Below are 20748 nucleotides of genomic sequence, written 5' to 3' on the forward strand. Positions count from 1 at the left end.
AATCAATAAGACGCCAGAGAGCCCACGTGATACCTGAGCAAAATTAATAATCAATAAATAAATCAATCAATAAGACATCAGAAAGCCCACGTGATACCTGAGCAAAATTAATAATCAATAAATCAATAAGACACCAGAGAGCCCACGTGATACCTGAGCAAAATTAATAATCAATAAATCAATAAGACACCAGAGAGCCCACGTGATACCTGAGCAAAATTAATAATCAATAAATCAATAAGACGTCAGAGAGCCCACGTGATACCTGAGCAAAATTAATAATCAATAAATAAATCAATCAATAAGACATCAGAAAGCCCACGTGATACCTGAGCAAAATTAATAATCAATAAATCAATAAGAAATCAGAGAGCCCACGTGATACCTGAGCAAAATTAATAATCAATAAATCAATAAGACATCAGAGAGCCCACGTGATACCTGAGCAAAATTAATAATCAATAAATCAATAAGAAATCAGAGAGCCCACGTGATACCTGAGCAAAATTAATAATCAATAAATCAATAAGACATCAGAGAGCCCACGTGATACCTGAGCAAAATTAATAATCAATAAATCAATAAGAAATCAGAGAGCACACGTGATACCTGAGCAAAATTAATAATCAATAAATCAATAAGACGCCAGAGAGCCCACGTGATACCTGAGCAAAATTAATAATCAATAAATAAATCAATCAATAAGACATCAGAAAGCCCACGTGATACCTGAGCAAAATTAATAATCAATAAATCAATAAGACATCAGAAAGCCCACGTGATACCTGAGCAAAATTAATAATCAATAAATCAATAAGACATCAGAGAGCCCACGTGATACCTGAGCAAAATTAATAATCAATAAATCAATAAGACGTCAGAGAGCCCACGTGATACCTGAGCAAAATTAATAATCAATAAATCAATAAGACGCCAGAGAGCCCATGTGATACCTGAGCAAAATTAATAATCAATAAATCAATAAGACGCCAGAGAGCCCACGTGATACCTGAGCAAAATTAATAATCAATAAATAAATCAATCAATAAGACATCAGAAAGCCCACGTGATACCTGAGCAAAATTAATAATCAATAAATCAATAAGACACCAGAGAGCCCACGTGATACCTGAGCAAAATTAATAATCAATAAATCAATAAGACGTCAGAGAGCCCACGTGATACCTGAGCAAAATTAATAATCAATAAGACATGATATTCATACCGTAAAGCAAAGGCTTTTATACATTACACCAATACAGCAGATCTAGTCTTTTTCCCTTATTAATATTCACATATTCCAGACAAACATGATCCATAATTGCAGCTGTAAATCAGAGCGCCATCTAGTGTCTCAAACCACTGTGACATCAGTGCTTATTTTCTGCTCTTTCTCTAAACGATTTATTACTGCACTTTATTAAAAAGAAAAATAAATAAATATTTTTAAAAACTCATGAAACTATAAGAACTTGTTCCACTTTGAAATGTCTTTTCTTCTGTCCTGACGTCATCAAGACTGCAGACATTAACCAGTAATATCACAGCTAATATCCACAATCCAAAATATGATCAAATATTTTAAGGCTCGTTTTATTGAAGTTTAATTATAAACAATAAATACAATTATATGAAATACCATATTTATTATTGTTGTTTCAATTATTATTGTTATTATCTGCAGTTTAAATCTTGATGGATAAATATAAACACATATTTTACGACTCTTAAGTCGTATTGAATTTTTATTTGATATAATACATAAAATTATATGAAATGGCATATTTATTATTATTATGCTTATTATTATTATTATTAATACTACTAAAAATAATAATACCTAATAAATATGATAAAATATTTTAAGATGCTTAAGTCACTGTATTGTATTTTATTAGATATATTACATTAAATTATATTAAACGGCATATTTATTATTATTATTAATTAATAATACCTAATAAATATGAAATATTTGAAGATGCTTTAGCCACTGTATTGAATTTTATTAGATATAATACATTATATTATATTAAACTGCATTAATAATAATAATAATAATAATACCTGCAGATTAAATCCTGATGGATAAATATGAAAAAACTATTTTAAGTCACTGTATTGAATTATTAGTATGAATAAAAGGCTGAATTAAGATGACGCTTGAGAGGATGATGATTAAGAGGATGTAGTGTGTGTGTGTGTGTGTGTGTGTGTGTGTGTGTGTGTGTGTGTGTGTGTGTGTGTGTGTGTGTGTGCTCTCACCGCAGGGCTCTGATGAAGGACTGGCTCAGTGGGAATGTTGGGATGTCCGCTGGTTTCCTGAAGGCCCAGTAGTAGGAGGCGAAGGCCCCGGCCAGCGTGCAGTGGCCCAGCGCGATCACGAAGTTCACACACCACAGGAACGCCACCACGTTATAGATCTGCAGGTTGAAGAGGTTCTTCTGGAACAAACCCTCCGTGTTGTAGTTGATGAACACACAGCGAGCCGACGCGCAGCTCGGATGCTGACTGCTGTTGAACATCTGTGGAGGAAAACAACACACACACACACACACACACACACACACACACACACACACACACACACACACACACACACACATCACTTACTGAACACTCCTGAGCTTTCTCCTGACCAAACACTCATCACGTGTGTCACTGTCTGAGTGTGTGTGTGTGTGTGTGTGTGTCTGTCTGTGTGAATGTGTCTGTGTGTGTGTGTGTGTGTGTCTGTGTGTGTGTGTGTGTGTGTGTGTGTGTGTGTGTGTGTGTGTCTGTGTGAGTGTTAGTGTCTGTGTCTGTGTCTGTGTGAATGTGTCTGTGTCTGTCTGTGTGTGTGTGTGTGTGTGTGTGTGTCTGTGAATGTGTGTGTGTGTGTGTGTGTGTGTGTGTGTGTGTGTGTGTGTGTGTGTGTCTGTGTGTCTGTGTGTCTGTGTGTCTGTGTGTGTCTGTGTGTGTGTGTGTGTGTGTGTGTGTGTGTGTGTGTGTGTGAGTGTGTCTGTGTGAATGTGTGTGTGTCTGTGTGTGTGTGTGTGTGTGTGTGTCTGTGTGAGTGTGAGTGTCTGTGTGTGCGTGTGTCTGTCTGTGTGTGTGTGTGTGTGTGTGTGTGTGTGTGAGTGTCTGTGTGAATGTGTGTGTGTGTGTGTATGTGTGTGTGTGTGTGTGTGTGTGTGTGTGTGTGTGTGTGTGTGTGTGTGTGTGTGTGTGTGTGTGTGTGTGTGAGAGTGTGTCTGTGTGAATGTGTGTGTGTGTGTGTGTGTGTGTGTGTGTGTGTGTGTGTGTGTGCGTCTGTGCGTCTGTCTGTGTGAATGTGTATGTGTCTGTCTGTGAATGTGTGTGTGTGTGTGTGTGTGTGTGTGTGTGTCTGTGTGTCTGTGTGTGTGTGTGTGTGTGTGTGTGTGTGTGTGTGTGTGTCTGTGTCTGTGTGAATGTGTCTGTGTCTGTCTGTGTGTGTGTGTGTGTGTGTCTGTGTGTCTGTGTGTCTGTCTGTGTGTGTGTGTGTGTGTGTGAATGTGTGTGTGTCTGTGTGTGTGTGTGTGTGTGTGTGTGTGTGTGTGTGTGTGTGTGTGGACATGTTTTTCTACACCGGTGGGGACTTAAACCTGAATACACACAGACTCATGGGGACTCGTGTCACCGTGGGGACCTAAATTGAGGTCCCCATGGGTACAAAAGCTTATAAATCATACAGAATTAGTTTTTTTGAAAATGTAAAAATGCAGAATGTCTCCTGTGATGGGCAGGTTTAGGGATAGGGGCAGTGTAAGGGGATAGAATATACAGTTTGTACAGTATAAAAACCATTACGTCTATGGAGAGTCCTCACAAAGATAGTGCACCAGACATGTGTGTGTGTGTGTGTGTGTGTGTGTGTGTCTGTGTGAGTGTGAGTGTCTGTGTGTGCGTGTGTCTGTCTGTGTGTGTGTGTGTGTGTGTGTGTGTGTGTGTGTGTGTGTGTGTGTGTGTGTGTGTGTGTGTGAGTCTGACCTCCGGGTCGCAGGTCTCGTTGGCTCGTATGCTGCTGCAGTTTTCCAGTGAGGCGTCCAGCGACACGACTCTGTAAATCGGAGCGCCTGACGTGGCCAGATATCTGAACACACACTCGGTCAAAGATTCACAACATCACACACTGAATACACAACTGAACATTCATATACAGATGAGAAACACACACTGATGCGCACACACACACACACACACATACTCAAAGGATACAGCGCTGTGATTCCCCAGTACGACACACACACCAACAGCAGCACAAACGTGACGATGGGATAGAAAAGTGTAGACATCATGTGACCCAACGCCCTGAAAATACACACACACACACACACAAGTTTGCTCACTACTCAACTTAAACTCACACACACACATAAAACTGTAATTCATCAAATCAATTCAAATATGATCTTGATGATATGATTAATATCTGTGTGTCCTGGGATCAGCTTCAGCTCCTGCTCTGGACTCAGTGAGAATATTTAACACAGGTATGGCTGGAAGCTTGTGTACACACACACACACACACACACACACACACACACACACACACACGATCATGTGTGAGACATGGTCCCTAATAATAAAGTGTGTATGTACTTGCTGGTCTCCTGAATGAGAGCGATGGCGATGAGAATGCGAGTCCTGAGGAAGATCAGCGCCAGCAGAAGAACGGCCTCCACGATACACAGAATAATCACTGCAACACACACACACACACACATCATTTATCATAAATGCATGTGAAAATTATGATTATGATTATTACCTGCTGTTAAATCCTGATGGATAAATATGAATAAAATAAATACTCTTAAGTCATCATTGTATTGCATTTCATTTATTTGAATTTGTTATAAATTAAGATAAATAATTGTGATAGATAAATATGAACAAATATTTTAAATATGAACAAATATATGAAACTGAAGAGCTATAGCTCAAGTATTTCAATTATTTTTTAATTAAATTTTTATTGAATAAAGATTTTTTTAAGTTTATCATTCGAATAAAGCACATTAAAATTAAAAGAGAAACTGAGCTGAGAGATTGACGTTACAGTTTTTAAATTATATTTAGATTAAATTCAATTTAATTTGAATTTAATGTAGTATAAATTCAATTTAAAAAGCTATCATGTGAAAGAGATGAATTTCCAGTATTTAAATTCTATTTCAATTCAATTCTATTCCATTTAAATTTAATGTAGTGTAAATAAATAAAAAATTAAATATCATGTGAAAGAAGCACATTAAAATTAAAAGAGACATTCATCTGAGAGATGAAGTAACAGTATTTAAATTAAATTCTATTTAATTTTAATTTAATGTAGTATAAATTAAATAAAGTAGTCATGCAAATGAGGCACATTAGAATTAAAACAGAAACTGAACAGGTATACCTCACATATTTCAATTATATTTAAAATCATTTTAATTTTAATAAAAGTTTTTCGTTCAAATGAAGCACATTAAAATGAAAAGAACATTTGAGCTGAGAGATGAAGTTCCAGGATTTAAATTCTATTTAGACTTAATTCTATTTAATTTTCATTTAATGTAGTATAAGTTAATGTAAAAAGCTGTCATGTGAAAGAACCACATTAAAATTAAAATGGAACTGAGAGATGAATTTCCAATATTTCAATTCTATTTCAATTAAATTCTATTTCATTTAAATTTAATGTAGTGTAAATTAAATTAAAAAAGTTATTATGTGAAAGAAGCACATTAAAATGAAAAGAGAAATTAAATAGAGATGAAGTTCCAATATTTCACTTACATTTATGTTTAAAAGTGTGTATAAGTGTGTAAAAGTGTGTATAAGTGTGTTTAAGTGTGTAAAAGCGTGTATAAGCGTGTATAAGTGTGTAAAAGCGTGTATAAGTGTGTGTAAGTGTGTAAAAGCGTGTATAAGTGTGTAAAAGTGTGTAAAAGTGTGTAAAAGTGTAAGTGTGTAAAAGTGTGTATAAGTGTTTAAGTGTGTGTAAGTGTGTAAAAGTGTGTAAAAGTGTGTAAAAGTGTAAGTGTGTAAAAGTGTGTATAAGTGTTTAAGTGTGTGTAAGTGTTTAAAAGTGTGTAAAAGTGTGTAAAAGTGTAAGTGTGTAAAAGTGTGTATAAGTGTTTAAGTGTGTGTAAGTGTGTAAAAGTGTGTAAAAGTGTGTAAAAGTGTGTGTAAGTGTGTAAAAGTGTGTATAAGTGTGTTTAAGTGTGTAAAAGCGTGTATAAGTGTGTATAAGTGTGTATAAGTGTGTAAAAGCGTGTATAAGTGTGTGTAAGTGTGTAAAAGCGTGTATAAGTGTGTAAAAGTGTGTAAAAGCGTGCATAAGTGTGTAAAAGTGTGTAAAAGTGTGTAAAAGCGTGTAAAAGTGTGTAAAAGTGTGTAAAAGTGTGTAAAAGTGTGTAAAAGTTTGTATAAGTTTGTGTAAGTGTGTAAAAGTGTGTAAAAGTGTGTATAAGTGTGTATAAGTGTGTTTAAGTGTGTGTAAGTGTGTGTAAGTGTGTGTAAGTGTGTGTAAAAGTGTGTAAAAGTGTGTAAAAGTGTGTGTAAGTGTGTATAAGTGTGTAAAAGTGTGTAAAAGTGTGTATAAGTGTGTTTAAGTGTGTAAAAGTGTGTGTAGAAGTGTGTAGAAGTGTGTAGAAGTGTGTGTAAGTGTGTGTAAAAGTGTGTTTAAGTGTGTAAGTGTGTGTAAGTGTGTAAAAGTGTGTGTAAGTGTGTGTAAGACTCACAGAAGGCCAGCCAGGTGTCCCGCACCTGCAGATACACCTGCACATTGGTGGTGAAGCCCACGTTATTGAAGGTGGTGCTGGAGTTGGCCAGAGACATGTACTCATTATAACAGTACCAGATTCCTGACGGAGAATCACACAATCATTATCAGACACTTTATTAATATCAGTCTTCAAAAACATCATCAGCCCCTTTCACCGGCCCAGAGTGCTTATATCAGCACGTTTCAAACAGACTGACATTATTCATTAACGATGATTCAACATCACAGTCAGAATAAACGGGATGTTTCATAGCAGCCTTTTGTGCCGTGAGATTTTATGACAGAAAATATGCCCGATTACACACTGTTTCTCATATCTGGATATCGGGACAAAGGCTCAGATGAACATCTCAGATCACTGGATGATGTCATAGTGGTTTAGAACACAATGTAACGAGTTGAAAGAAGCGATTAGAGTTTAGAGTTTAGAGTTTAGAGTTTAGAAACGCGCAGAGGATTTACCGAAGGCTCCGACCGCCAGAACGCCGACGATGAGGATCCAGATCAGGATCGGTGCGGTGAAGCGTAACAGCAGGAGGAAGAGGACGCTGACCACCATCGCGATCACCAGACCCCTGACACACACACACATTTAATTATTAATATTAATTTAGATTTTCATTATATATACTGTATAAGGGTCATAGTCTAAAAAGTAAAAACAGATTTCTTTAAATTAATTTAAATTAATATATATATATATATACACTACCGTTCACAAGTTTGGGGTCGCTAAGATTTTTAATGTTTTTAAAAGAGTCTCTTCTGTTCACCAAGGCTGTGTTTATTTGATTAAAAAATACAGTAAAAATTGAGAAATATTATTCCAGTGTAAATCAAATGTTTTCTATGTGAATATATATTAAAGTGTAATTTATTCCTGTGATCAAAGCTGAATTCTCAGCATCATTACTCCAGTCTTCAGTGTCACATGATCCTTCAGAAACCAGTATAATATGATGATTTGATGCTCAAGAAGCATTTATGATTATTATCAGTGTTGAAAATAGTTGTGCTGCTTCATATTTCTGTGGAAACCGTCATACATGTTATTTCTCAGGATTCTTTGATGAATAGAAAGTTCAAAAGAACAGCATTTATTTGAAATAGAACCTTTTGTAACATTATAAATGTCTTTACTGTCACTTTTGATCAATTTAATGCATCCAAAAAAAAATTCTTGCTGACCCCAATCTTGTCAACGGTAGTGTATATATATATATATATAAATAATGAAAATAATGAAAATATAAAATATTACTAATAATAATTCAATTAAATTCTCTAATAAAATTATGCATCTATATGGAGTTGAAACTCAAAAGTCACATTTTGAAAATGATTCAAACACATATAAAAGTCTTTCAGTGCATAAATAACAAAATATCAAACTAAGCATTTTTTCCTGTAAGAAGATTTGTTGAAAGCTGTGAATGTTTCACTCGATCACGAGTGTGAGACGAGTGTGAGGCGAGTGTGAGACAGTAAAGATGCGGACTCACGCGACGATCCACTGCCACGACTTGGCGAAGTCCTCGAAGATCCGCAGACCTACATCTTTGATGTTGAAGCCGTTGGTGATGTCGCTGTGAACACAGAATCACGTCAGAACAAACGCTGAGCAGAAGCAGAGAGTCTCACACACACACACACACACACACGCGTCCCGCGGGAGAGTTGCTCTCTCCTTTGTAAAGCTCAGAAGACTTTACAAAGCATTTGTTGAAGCTCACAAATGAAGCTCTGAGAAGCAAACAGACAGACACACACACACACACACACACACACACACACACACACACACACACACACACACACACACACACACACACACACACACACACACACACACACACACACACACACACACAGACAGACAGACAGACAGACAGACAGACAGACAGACAGACACACACACACACACACACACACACACACACACAGACAGACAGACAGACAGACAGACACACACACACAGACAGACAGACACACACACACACAGACTAGAAGCTCTAAACGACTACAGCTACTCGTCCTTCACCCTGCAGAGAGAGAGAGACACTGATTCGACACAGAGACAGACAGATGATCAGGACGACACACACACACACACACACACACACACACACACACACACACACACACGTCTACTTCTACACATGGACACTGTCTGTCAGTGACTCACTTTGACACTCCTCCAGCACTGGACAAGAGAGACACGCGTCAGTAAACACACACACACCAGCATATTCAACTAAAGTCCTCAGTAAAATGAGAAATGAGCTCAATTTGACAAAACAATGCAGCAAATCACACACTGTGACTGTAAGACAGGTTTAGTAGCAGGACTAGTGTGTGGTGTGACTCAGTCTATAGTTTTATCTGGCTGTATATGAACTGATACACGTCTACAGTCGATACACATTCATCTTTAATAAACTGGACAGATCTAGAGCTCATGATGAGCAGACGCTGAACAACACACACCACATGCAGACCTTTAATGAGATGCACAGAAAGATAATTAGGAATAATGTGTGTAAACTCTTGAAAAAAAATTGTATGTGTCATTTTAGTATTATTAATATATAATATTTAATGATATTTGTATTAGTATTGATACGAGTATTGGTATGTATGATCCATTAGTGAGGGTGTGTGTATGGGTGTCTGTGTTTGAGAGCGCAAGTGTGTGTGTACATGTGTGAGTGTGTGTGTGTGCATGTGTGCGAGTGTGAGTGTGTGTGCATGTGTGCGAGTGTGAGTGTGTGTGCATGAGTGCGAGTGGGTGTGTGTGTGTGCGAGTGTGTGAGTGAGTGAGTGAGCGAGTGTATGTGTGTGTGTGTGTGTGTGTGTGTGTGTGTGTGTATTTACCCTGTAGCATTCACGATCGCTGCCACAGACTGGTTTTGATTCATTCCTGGAAGACTGAAGTTTCCAAGATTACCGGGATTAAACGCATCTCCTCCCAAACTGGGCAAACACCGTCCCAACACTAGAGAGACGGACAGACGGACAGACGGACAGACGGACGATGGTGAGGATATCAACGAGAGGAAGAAATAATGTGGTGTTCAGTGTCTTCATCTTCTGTCACTCACCAGAGGATGTCGGTGTGAAGTAATAAGGACACAACTCTTTATTTATGATGTCCATAGTTGTCTGAAAGAGAGAGAGAGATCGCACACTGTCAGAAAACATAACACTGTCACATTCATCTTTATTAGAGAGGATATTCCTTTATTAATGGTATAGATCATCAAAACACACACACTCTCGCACACACACTTTCTCACACACACACTCACTCACACACACACTCACTCACACACACACTCACACACACTCACACACACTCACACACACTCACACACACTCACACACACTCACACACACTCACACACACACACACACACACACTCACACACACACACTCACACACACACACACACACTCACACACACACACACACACACACTCACACACACACACTCACACACACACACACACACTCACACACACACACACACACTCACACACTCACTCACACACACACACACACACACACACACACACACTCACACACACTCACACACACTCACACACACTCACACACACTCACACACACACACATTCACTCACTCACACACACATTCACTCACTCACTCACACACACATTCACTCACTCACACTCTCACACTCTCACACTCTCACACACACTTACTAAAGTAGTGTTTTGCAGCTGGAAGGAAGGGACGCAGAACTCCTGTTTGAAATAATTGGCTGGTTTTGCGTTCGGTACGTAGGCGAAAGGAGACAGAGCCCAGAACTCTGACGGACACGACTGCACACACACCTACAGCAGCAAACACACAACACTGTCACACACAGATATCACCACTCATGGAAGGTTATTATTCAGATGTTGCTCTTTCAAACATCAGCATGCATATAAGTGTTTCCAGATAATAAGTTTGGGCTTTGTCTCAGATGTTTCTCCTTGGGAGAACTAAAACAGACACACATGAGGAGATTAATGTGGAGGAATTAGTGTTGTTCCTCAAGAGAAAGCAGGAGCGGGAGACTTCAGCCAGTCCTTGATGAACCAGTGTTATTTTAGGATCATTGAGATACTATTATAGTTCTTTCTTATATTTTGAGTTCATGTTTATTTTTGTATTTTCATTTTATTTTGTATTAAAGTTTTAGTAATTTTGTTGTGTTTTTGTCTTCTTTATTAGTTTTAGTTTTTTTTTTAATATGTATGTTTTATTTCAGTTTTAGTGATTTAGTTATTTTAGTACATGATGTTTAACTAAATAAAAATGAGAAATGTTTCATACATATACATATATATATATATATTATAGTATATATAGTATAGTATATATAGTATATAGTATAGTATTATAGTAAAGTATATTATAGTATTTACACTGTCACTGTCTGGCAGAAACCTTGTATCTCCATATTTGGTCATTTTACATTACCATTGGTCACCCTTTATGTCTGTCTGTGGGTTTTGCAAACATTTAACCAATAATTTAACCAATTAAGCCTCATAACTCCATTGGCTCCTCAAACTGTCAGTCAAAGCTCGTAGCTCCGCCCACCTCTATCATAAATTAAGTGCCACACTAACAAATAAAGAACTGGTTCTTTGAACAAGTACAACATTTTCTTTAGTCAAGAAACACTATATTTACAGAATAAAGACTAATGTTTAATGTATTTGAGGAGCGCAGAAGAGAGTCTCAGTCTAGCATTTGTCATTGAGTCACAGCTAGTTCCTAAATAGCCTGTACATAGCACTTCATCTTTAATAACATGAGATCTTGGCCAAATGATAGAGAAAACTGAGCGCACACATCGCTACAATACACTTTATAACCTGTAAGTTGATGAAATGTAATGTGATGCACTTAATGCCTCAAATGCAGCTTCTAAAGACGGACAAAACAAGTCTGATATTCACTGGTCATAAACCTCCAAACTCCATTCGAGCTTGACTGTGGTCAAATATAAAAATATAATGACACATGCAAGTGTCTGACCACATATAAAGCCACAATATCAACTCTGACAGCGCAGTTTAACTATTTACATGTTTCCATTCCCTGTGGTTTCCGCCCAACAGCAACGATATAGTTAAATGTGATAGGCTAAATGTAATCATTATATTGTAATGCACACTTTACATCATTGCCAGCAACTCAAATCCTAATCGCGTTTTAACAGTTCCACATGTATAATGCTTATTTAATATGCAAATATGCCACCCAATCACAGCAGAGGGCGTTTGCACTGAAGTCTTAAAGGAGACACGCCCTTTTTAAACCGAGTGTTCAAACCAAAAGCTCAAAAACAGAGCAGAAAATGACCAAATTATGAGTGATTGAGATGTAAAAGCCTCATGGACATCAGGAAACTTTATAAACCAGTAACAAACGCAGGTGATTTTGGATAGATCTGGCTTGTACCTGTGTGGTGGGACACTGGAGGCCCTGCAGAGCCGCTGCCATGATGTTGGTCGCTGTGGCGCATTTGAGGATGTCAAAATACATGACGCTGGGTTTATCCCTGAGAGACAGACAGACATGAGCATCGAGAAACACAGACCAAGCCCAGAAGATCCCAGAACGACCGACGGCAAATCTCACTTGTTCTGTCCGATTCCGCAGAACATTCCCGTGGAGTTTCTGGGATAAAGCACGTGTCGAGGGTCTCCGTACAGCCAGGCTACAGGAATCAAACCATTTCACAGCAAATACACACACGTTAACACCAGAAGAGCCAATCAATGTGTGTTCATTTAATCAGATTTCTGTGGCCACTCATGTTCTTAAAGGCAGTTCAATCCATAAGATTATGATCAATATTCAGAAATATTATCTTATCTATCTGCACTGACACTATCAGATGAGAACCAAACATGAACTCCACTTCATGTTGTCCATAACTCCAGTCCCGAACCGTGGTAAGATCACTGTGACTGTAATTAGTTCTATGGTAAAGTCCTTAGACTCTAATTAGTGTTTGGCTTGATCTTCATTAGCTGTAGTTTGATCTCAGTTCAATGAGCTTTCACACACAAACACACAGATGTCAAGAGGAAATAATGAAGATGATAAACGTGATCAGACAGACATGCCAAAACTCCAGATTATCAGGATATCAGGATATCAAAGCAAGTGCATTAAATAGCAATTTAAAACATTTAAAGTGGAACCCTTTGTATTGATATTTTGTTTCTTTTTTTTAATTTGTCTTTTAATGTGTTTTGTAAATAAATAAATAAATAAATACAAAATATAAAATATAATAAAAACATAAAAAAATAAAAAATGATGGTTATATTTTATCTAGTGCAAAATTTGAAACTGAAGAATTGTTTCCCATTCATGAGATTCGTGAGTTTGAGTGTGAATTGAACTGGACACATAAAAAAGGAAATTGTGTTCTTCCACACTGGGCAACTAAAGGTCACTTCCTAACATTCAAATTCAAACTGCAATTCTGCATTCGGTTTAAAATTCTAAATCAGGAATTTAAAATGACATTAAATAATATTATTACATGGCTTGGCTGAATTCCAATGTAGAATGCGGTCTGTTATTTCTTTATAACAGACCGTTGCCATGAAAAACAGCGCGTTGCTATGGACGCGGAACGGACTATTTTCTTTGGCGGAAGCAATACAATCGTTTTTAAATCAATAAACTCCTTTTTAAATCAATAATTCGTGTCAAATTATTTATTTATTTTTTGTAGGTAGCCATGTAATAAGCGGGATAATGTATAGAGAGGCGGTCGTTATAGCGAATAACAAGCCCTTCAGCCTGTCGGGCTTGTTATTCGCTATAACAACCGCCTCTCTATACATTATCCCTTACTTAAAAATTATGTTTTAAGAAAAGATGCTTTTAAGATTTGTTTTTGTCTACAGCAATTATAATCAGTTTTATATACAGATTATATATAGAGAGCTCAATAAACTTGTGTCTACTCTCAGTCTGCAGAAATAATCACATTATGTTACCCATAACCCCCTGCTCTCTCCAGCATTTACATACAGAGGTCAATTTCCATAATGCTTTCAGGTCTGAGTAAACATGGCGTCAATCCATGACAAAGAAACAGGAGCTTACCCAGAATTCCCACCACCATGTACCCGACGATGACCAGCATGAACAGAACGCAGCATATGATGTCAGTACAGCTCCTACACACACACACACACACACACACAACATATAACAGATTGAACATATTACGCATCAAGAACAGTATTATTTATAGAATTTCATTAAGATGTTTTTTGTTGTTGTTGCATTGTTTGGCATAATTTTCATGATAATTACACATTAAATGATCATTACTGTAATAATGTATAACAAAAAATAATAATGTATTTTAGTTAAGTTGAAAAGTGTTTTACATTATAATGTCATTGCTGCCTATTATTTATTATGAAAAAAAATGTAATGTAAAAAAATCTAATCAGAATTATTATAAATTTATTACAAAATGTAATTATAAAAAAAATGTAATGTAAAAAAATCTAATGAAATTACAAATATAGAATTATAAAATGTAATTATTCTTTGTTTGCTGCCTAATTTATTCCAAAGAAATATAAAAAAATATATATATAAATCATGAGAATTGTAATGGAATGGAATTATTCTATTTATATAAAATGTAATTATAAAAAGTTTTTTAAAAAAATCAAATGAAAATGTATTATAGAACAACTATTCTGTATTGTTTGCTGCAGAATAATAATATAATAATAATATAATATAATAATATAAATATTTATAAGTAAACAAATCAAGAGAATGATAATAAATCTAGAATAATTACAAAATGTAATTAATCTGTATTTGTTTGCAGACTAATTTTTAAAAAATTTTTTATAAAAGTAAATAATAACAAGATGATTCTGTATTTATCGGGTTAAGTAAATAATGTAAGTAAAAAAAATTATTAAAAAATTATAAATATAGAATAATTCCAGAATAATTCCATCTGGATGTGTTGCTGTAGTGAGAATCGTCATGAACGCCACGATGTAAAGACTATATGTGTGTGTTCTGTTGTGAATGAGGATGTGTGTGTGTGCTGACCTGTTGTGGATGGGGCCGCTGAACGAGGGGTCGTGCTGCACTGGGGCTCCTGGAAGACAGAGCGATCGTTAGACTCATCGTGAGCGCTCTAATGAAGGAGAAGTGTCTGGCTTCCTCTCATTAAACCATTATAATGTGGCAGCAGAAACACCAGTGCTTCACTCACACACACACACACACTTCAGTTCAAATCAACACAAGCTGAAACCAAAGAGCTGGACAAGTAATATAATACAGATTTATGAACAAAACATCAATAATAACACACAAATGAAAAGGTAACACTCAACAAGGTTTGTTACATTTAGTTGACATTAGTTCATGCACTGTGAACTAACATGAACACAATGAACAGCTGGAGTTTTATTAACTAACATTAACGAAGATTAATAAATACAGTGCAGTATTGCTCATGTTTAGTTCATGTTAGTAACACATTAACTAATGAACTTTACTGTGAAGTGTTACCATTGAAAGGTTACACCCTCAGACAACTGAAGACTGTTTCAGTGAATGTACAAGGCAAAGTGTGTATTTTATGAGCTGCGACTCCTGATTTTCCTGCGACTCCTAAACATGGTATTTTAACACCATGTTTAATCATCTTTAGCACCGGCGGTGTGACAAGTTCATCTGTGCAATCCACGGCGAAATATTTAATAGATGAAGCTCAGAATTCTATCAGAAGTAGTGTCATGTAATCGCCCCGCATCACTGTGTGTGTGTGTGTGTGTGTGTGTCAGAGAGAGAGAGTGTGTGTGAGAGTGTGTGTGTGTGTGTGTGTGTGAGTTTTTGAGTGTGAGTGTGTGTGTGTGTGTGTGTGTGTGTGTGTGTGTGTGTGTGTGTGTGTGTGTGTGTGTGTGTGTGTGTGTGTGTATGTGTGTGTGTCAGTGTGTCTTTGTGTGTGAGTGTGTGAGTATGTGTGTGTGTGTGTGTGTGAGTGAGTGTGTGAGTATGTGTGTGTGTGAGAGTGTGAGTATGTGTTTGAGTGTGTGTGTGAGTGTGAGTATGTGTTTGAGTGTGAGTGTGTCTGTGTGTGTGTGTGTGTGTGTGTGTGTGTGTGTGTGAGTGTGTGTGTGAGAGTGTGAGTATGTGTATGAGTGTGAGTGTGTGAGTGTGTGTGTGTGTGAGTGTGTGTGTGTGTGTGTGTGTGTGTGTGTGTGTGTGAGTGTGTGTGTCAGTGTGTCAGTGTGTGTGTGTGTGAGTATGTGTTTGAGTGTGAGTGTGTGTGTGTGTGTGTGTGTGTGTGTGTGAGTGTGTGAGTGAGTGTGAGAGTGTGAGTATGTCTGTGTGTGAGTATGTGTGTGAGAGTGTGAGTATGTGTGTGTGTGTGTGTGTGTGTGTGAGAGTGTGAGTATGTGTTTGAGTGTGAGTGTGTGTGTGTGTGTGTGTGTGTGTGTGTGTGTGTGTGAGAGTGTGTGTGTGAGAGTGTGAGTGTGAGTGTGTGAGAGTGTGAGTGTGAGTGTGAGTGTGAGTGTGAGTGTGAGTGTGAGTGTGTGTGTGTGTGTGTGTGTGTGTGTGTGTGTGTGTGTGTGTGTGTGTGTGTGTGTGTGTGTCGTCTGTGAGGGTTCATCTCCTGCCGGCTGCAGTGTTTCATGTTAGTTTCCCGACACTCATAATGCTGAAGCTCTTCTACTCTTCACAGTTCACGTCATATATAAACAAGAGGAGAGAATTTGAGTATCATTTGAATTCAAAGATGGAGTGGAACTACAGCGAGCGCGTCTGCTCTGTTCCTCTGAAACCTGTCGATCAGGATCTTCTGCAAGCGGATCGTTTATCACACAGACTCGGGTCGGCTCCTGCACTGGGGAACATTCGGTGCAGGGTTTGCTTTTAAACAGTTTTCACTCAGAAATTGTTAGTAAATTTCACAAATAATTACAAAGAAACAGGAAGCTGATTTAAAAACACTCCAATAATTATTTCTGTATGTTAATCCACATACATCTGAGATCATTTACTAGAGCTGCTTGTTTAATGCATTCACACTATGATTTGGGACACACTAATTCTAATTTTGAACACTATTTAGGACAGATAGTTTGTGAATTGGGACGCAGCATCTCTTCTCTCCACTGATGATGTGGGCGGGGCAACCTGTCACTCAAATGAGATCAGCCAATAGCAAACCACCACCATCCAATCAATTCCTCACAGGCAAAATCAAGCCCCGCCCACGTGTTCTTGTTCCAGAAGCGCTTCACTCGGATATACGTCACAATAGAGAAGAGAAGACCATCACAACTTCTGTTTCACGCTGACTTCATTCCCGAACGTAACGCAACATGTTCAAATCGTTGAGGAAGAAAAAAAGGATCTGATCCGAATCCGTTTTAATCTTTGATCTTAAATGTTAATAACCTCCAGAACTCTGTACGGTGTAAAACATTAACTTTCTTCATAAGCTTAAGGTACACGGGTAAAAGTGAAGCAGTAAATGAGTGGAAGAAGTCACAAGAAAATACAGGAAAGTGTTTCTTCAAAGCTCCTGACCACATGATTCATGAGCCACAGAATACACAACCACAACACACACACTCCATTACAACACAGATTCATGTCAGTCTCTTCTGCTCAGCAAAGCTGCGTTTATTTGATCAAAACTACAGTAAAATCTGAAATATTATTGCAATGTTAAATAGCTGTTTTCTATGTGAGTATATAGTAAAGTGTAATTTATTCCTGTGATTAAAGCTTCATTACTCCAGTCTTCAGGGTCACATGATCTTTCACAAATCAGTATAACATGATGATTTGATGATCAAGACACATTTATGATTATTATCAATGTTGAAAACAGCTTCATATTTGTGTGGAAACTGATACATGTTATTTTTCTGAATTCTCTGATGAATAGAAAGTTCAAAAGAACAGCATTTATGTGAAAGTAAGATTATAAATGTCTTTACTGTCACTTTTGATCAATTTACTGCGTCCTTGATGAATTAAAGTATTAATCAACTCTCACCAGTCTCTTATAAGACACACACACACACTGAGTTCTTGCCATGACAACATATTTCTGTCAGACCAACCAGTTTCTCAAGCTCTTTATGTACAATCCAGGATCGTGTTACACTAAACACACACACACACACACACACACACACACACACGGTTATTTGCCTTTAGGACAGAGAACATTAAGAGAAGTTTATAGCATCGTGTAAAAGAAAGGGTGTGTTGTAGATTTTATGTGTGGTTTTATCATGTGGTGTTCATTGTGTGAAGCATTACAGAGGTTTACAGTAAACCACACACACACACACACACACACACAGAGAGATGCTTACAAGCATGCGTGGAACACAAGAAACCTGAATTTAATTAGCAAAGAACTGTGAACTGTAATTGCCCTGAGATGTGTGTGTGAAACCTGACAAACCTCAAAGTCAAAAATGATCCATTACTAATGTTCTGTTCTGTTAGTCTGTAGTTAATATAATGAACTTAAAGTCGTGATAAACAGATCTTACGTACTGTAGCGCACATCTCAGTTAAACTGATTATTGGAAAAGAACGAATGTGGGGCGGAGACTTGGTTCTATTCGGTGGTTGTTGATTGGATCGTGAGATGTGGGCGGGGCATTCAAAAATGTAGGCGGGTCTGAATTGTGAGTCTGCAGTGGGTTTTAAGAAAGGGGCGGGGCTTAAGTGAACTATGTCGCTTCACAGGAAAATCGTAATAATACTTTGATCAAAAATTGAGATTAAAAAACACGTATTCACGGAAGAATCGTTCACAGTTAGATCAATAACATCCACTTAGAAAATAGGATGGATTTCATTTCACGCCAACTTTAAAACAACTCTGACAAATTAAAGCTGACAAAACTTCCCTTTGAGGACATTTGGGGTCTAATTTGAAAGTCGATTCATAAATCAAGCAATTTTTATTTTTATTTTAACACGCAGAACAGTTCAAGGGTTCAGGTGTGGGGGTGTGTACAGAAGTGATAGCTTTATATATAAATAATAAAAGTGTTGGTATATCCTTATTTAACTACAGGTTCAGCAGGTGTGAAACTGTGCGTCAGCCTATCTTTCAGGAAACCATTTCAAATTATGTCCACAATCCAACACAACCAGCTAATTAAGTGCTAAAATGAGGTCAACGCCTTCCTTGTCTGAAACACAAGGGCAATGTGAGTGTGTGTTTATGATTATGTGATTCTTCCTGGTTTAAATGTTGACCAACAGGCTTGTTACCCAGTAACTGAACCTCCAGAGAAATGTCTTATCTCCAGCGTTCTCCGACTGAAGCGTGCCGAGTGACCAGGAAGAACAAATACCCATGATCATCTGGCACAAACAGCTTTCTATGCTGGCCTGTGTACTAAAACACACACGGTTCACATTTCTGCTGTTGCTCAAAGACACACAGGAAGAAGAGCATTGAGTAATTTGTAACAGAAACATGAGAACTCATGCTCTGCCGTTCCTCAAGAATGATGAAGACGTGCTTATCTATCATAGCATCATAAAGCATGAATATGAGCTCTCTCCCATCATGGCATCATAAAGAAACACAGATGCGCTCAGGATCAGCTGTAACTTCACAGTGAATGCAGATATTCACAGATCGTCCCGTCAGAAGGAAGGCTTTAGTGGATGACCGGCTGGTTTCGAGTGTTCAGGTCTGTTTAACCGAAGGGCTGGACCATCTTTTGCACAAGCTCAGCTTTTACAAAACAAATTCGCAAGAGTCACTGTGAATACATACATGTTTACTTTAACTAAACTAAATGAGGACATGCCAGAGCATCTATAAATTATATTATTAATTACAGAAGACAATCAAATAATTCTATTTCTATGACTTCTGTTACAGTAATATATATATATATTCCACAAAAACACAACATATTCAACAATTGTGCTTTTTAAGCCTAGAAATGAATACAATGAAAATATTAAATAAAAAATAAATTAAAATCTTAAAAAGTCTTGGAAAATTCTATAGTTAGTTAGTTAGTTATATATAAATATAAATATATATATATATATATATATATATATATATATATATTCTGAAATATGCTCAGGAAAACTAGAAAAAAATACTATGGATTCACTATAAAATTTTCCAAGACTTTTTAAGATTTTAATGTATTATTATTGTTGTTTAATTTAATATTTTAATTAGCTTAATTTTCAGGCTTTAAAACACAACTGTTGAATTCCCTGATATTCCCTGATCTTGTAAACTTTGTTTACTATGACTCAGTTTTCAACTTGAGGACGACCCCAGATCGAGGGAAACAATGAAAGATAGGCTAACACATCACGGGTAGGCTACTGTCTGTCATATATTGATTATAGGGCACATATCGAAACACTCAAACACACACGATATAATCAGCCTGTTGCATTATAGCATTATTCTCCTGAGAAATGCTCCAACTGTAGGACTCACAAATACACCCATAGTTACAGCTGGCAAATTCAGAAACTGTCTTACCATACTCCGAGTTGTTTTGTTGCGCTTCTTCTGTTTCCTCTCGTTTCTTTCCGCCCATCTTTTCACTTTGCGGTCATGTGTTTTAAATAACGAGCGTGTGAATGATCTCGAGCTGTTTCACTGCACGGCCGCGTTCATCTGAGGCGATAAAGCCCGGTCTCAGCGCGCGCGGGGGTTAGTTTCAGAGCTGCTGTATTGTCTGTAAATCTTTAGAGTAACTAAGCACTGTGATGACGTCACACACGGCACCTGCCGCTGCGCGCACCTCTGGCTCACCTGGATGCGCGCTCACGCTCCCGTGCACGTCCTTCGCACACGCGCGCGTCCTCTACCGGCGGTGGCTGTTTATATCACAGCGGGAGTATTCAGAAACTTGTGGA

At 37.4% G+C, this 20748-nt stretch overlaps 1 protein-coding gene across 1 annotated transcript in view; it reads right to left on the minus strand.

The window, feature by feature from the left end:
* Positions 1-20615, minus strand: part of slc44a4 (solute carrier family 44 member 4) — a 26381-nt gene extending 5766 nt beyond the window's left edge. Inside the window, exons 1-15 of the mRNA XM_079879787.1 lie at positions 20369-20615; positions 14905-14953; positions 13924-13997; positions 12436-12514; positions 12256-12355; positions 10500-10631; positions 9877-9937; positions 9650-9770; positions 8278-8361; positions 7238-7350; positions 6732-6854; positions 4603-4702; positions 4219-4311; positions 3991-4093; positions 2266-2525 (exon numbers count right to left, since the gene is read on the minus strand). Coding sequence (XP_079735913.1) covers positions 2266-2525; positions 3991-4093; positions 4219-4311; positions 4603-4702; positions 6732-6854; positions 7238-7350; positions 8278-8361; positions 9650-9770; positions 9877-9937; positions 10500-10631; positions 12256-12355; positions 12436-12514; positions 13924-13997; positions 14905-14953; positions 20369-20426 — 1550 coding nt within the window. The 5' untranslated portion in view covers positions 20427-20615. The remainder of the gene's footprint in view (positions 1-2265; positions 2526-3990; positions 4094-4218; positions 4312-4602; positions 4703-6731; positions 6855-7237; positions 7351-8277; positions 8362-9649; positions 9771-9876; positions 9938-10499; positions 10632-12255; positions 12356-12435; positions 12515-13923; positions 13998-14904; positions 14954-20368) is intronic.
* Between the last annotated feature and the right edge of the window lie 133 nt (positions 20616-20748).

This window comes from Squalius cephalus (assembly GCF_949319135.1).
Source record: "Squalius cephalus genome assembly, chromosome: 8".
Classification (NCBI taxonomy): Eukaryota; Metazoa; Chordata; class Actinopteri; order Cypriniformes; family Leuciscidae; genus Squalius; species Squalius cephalus.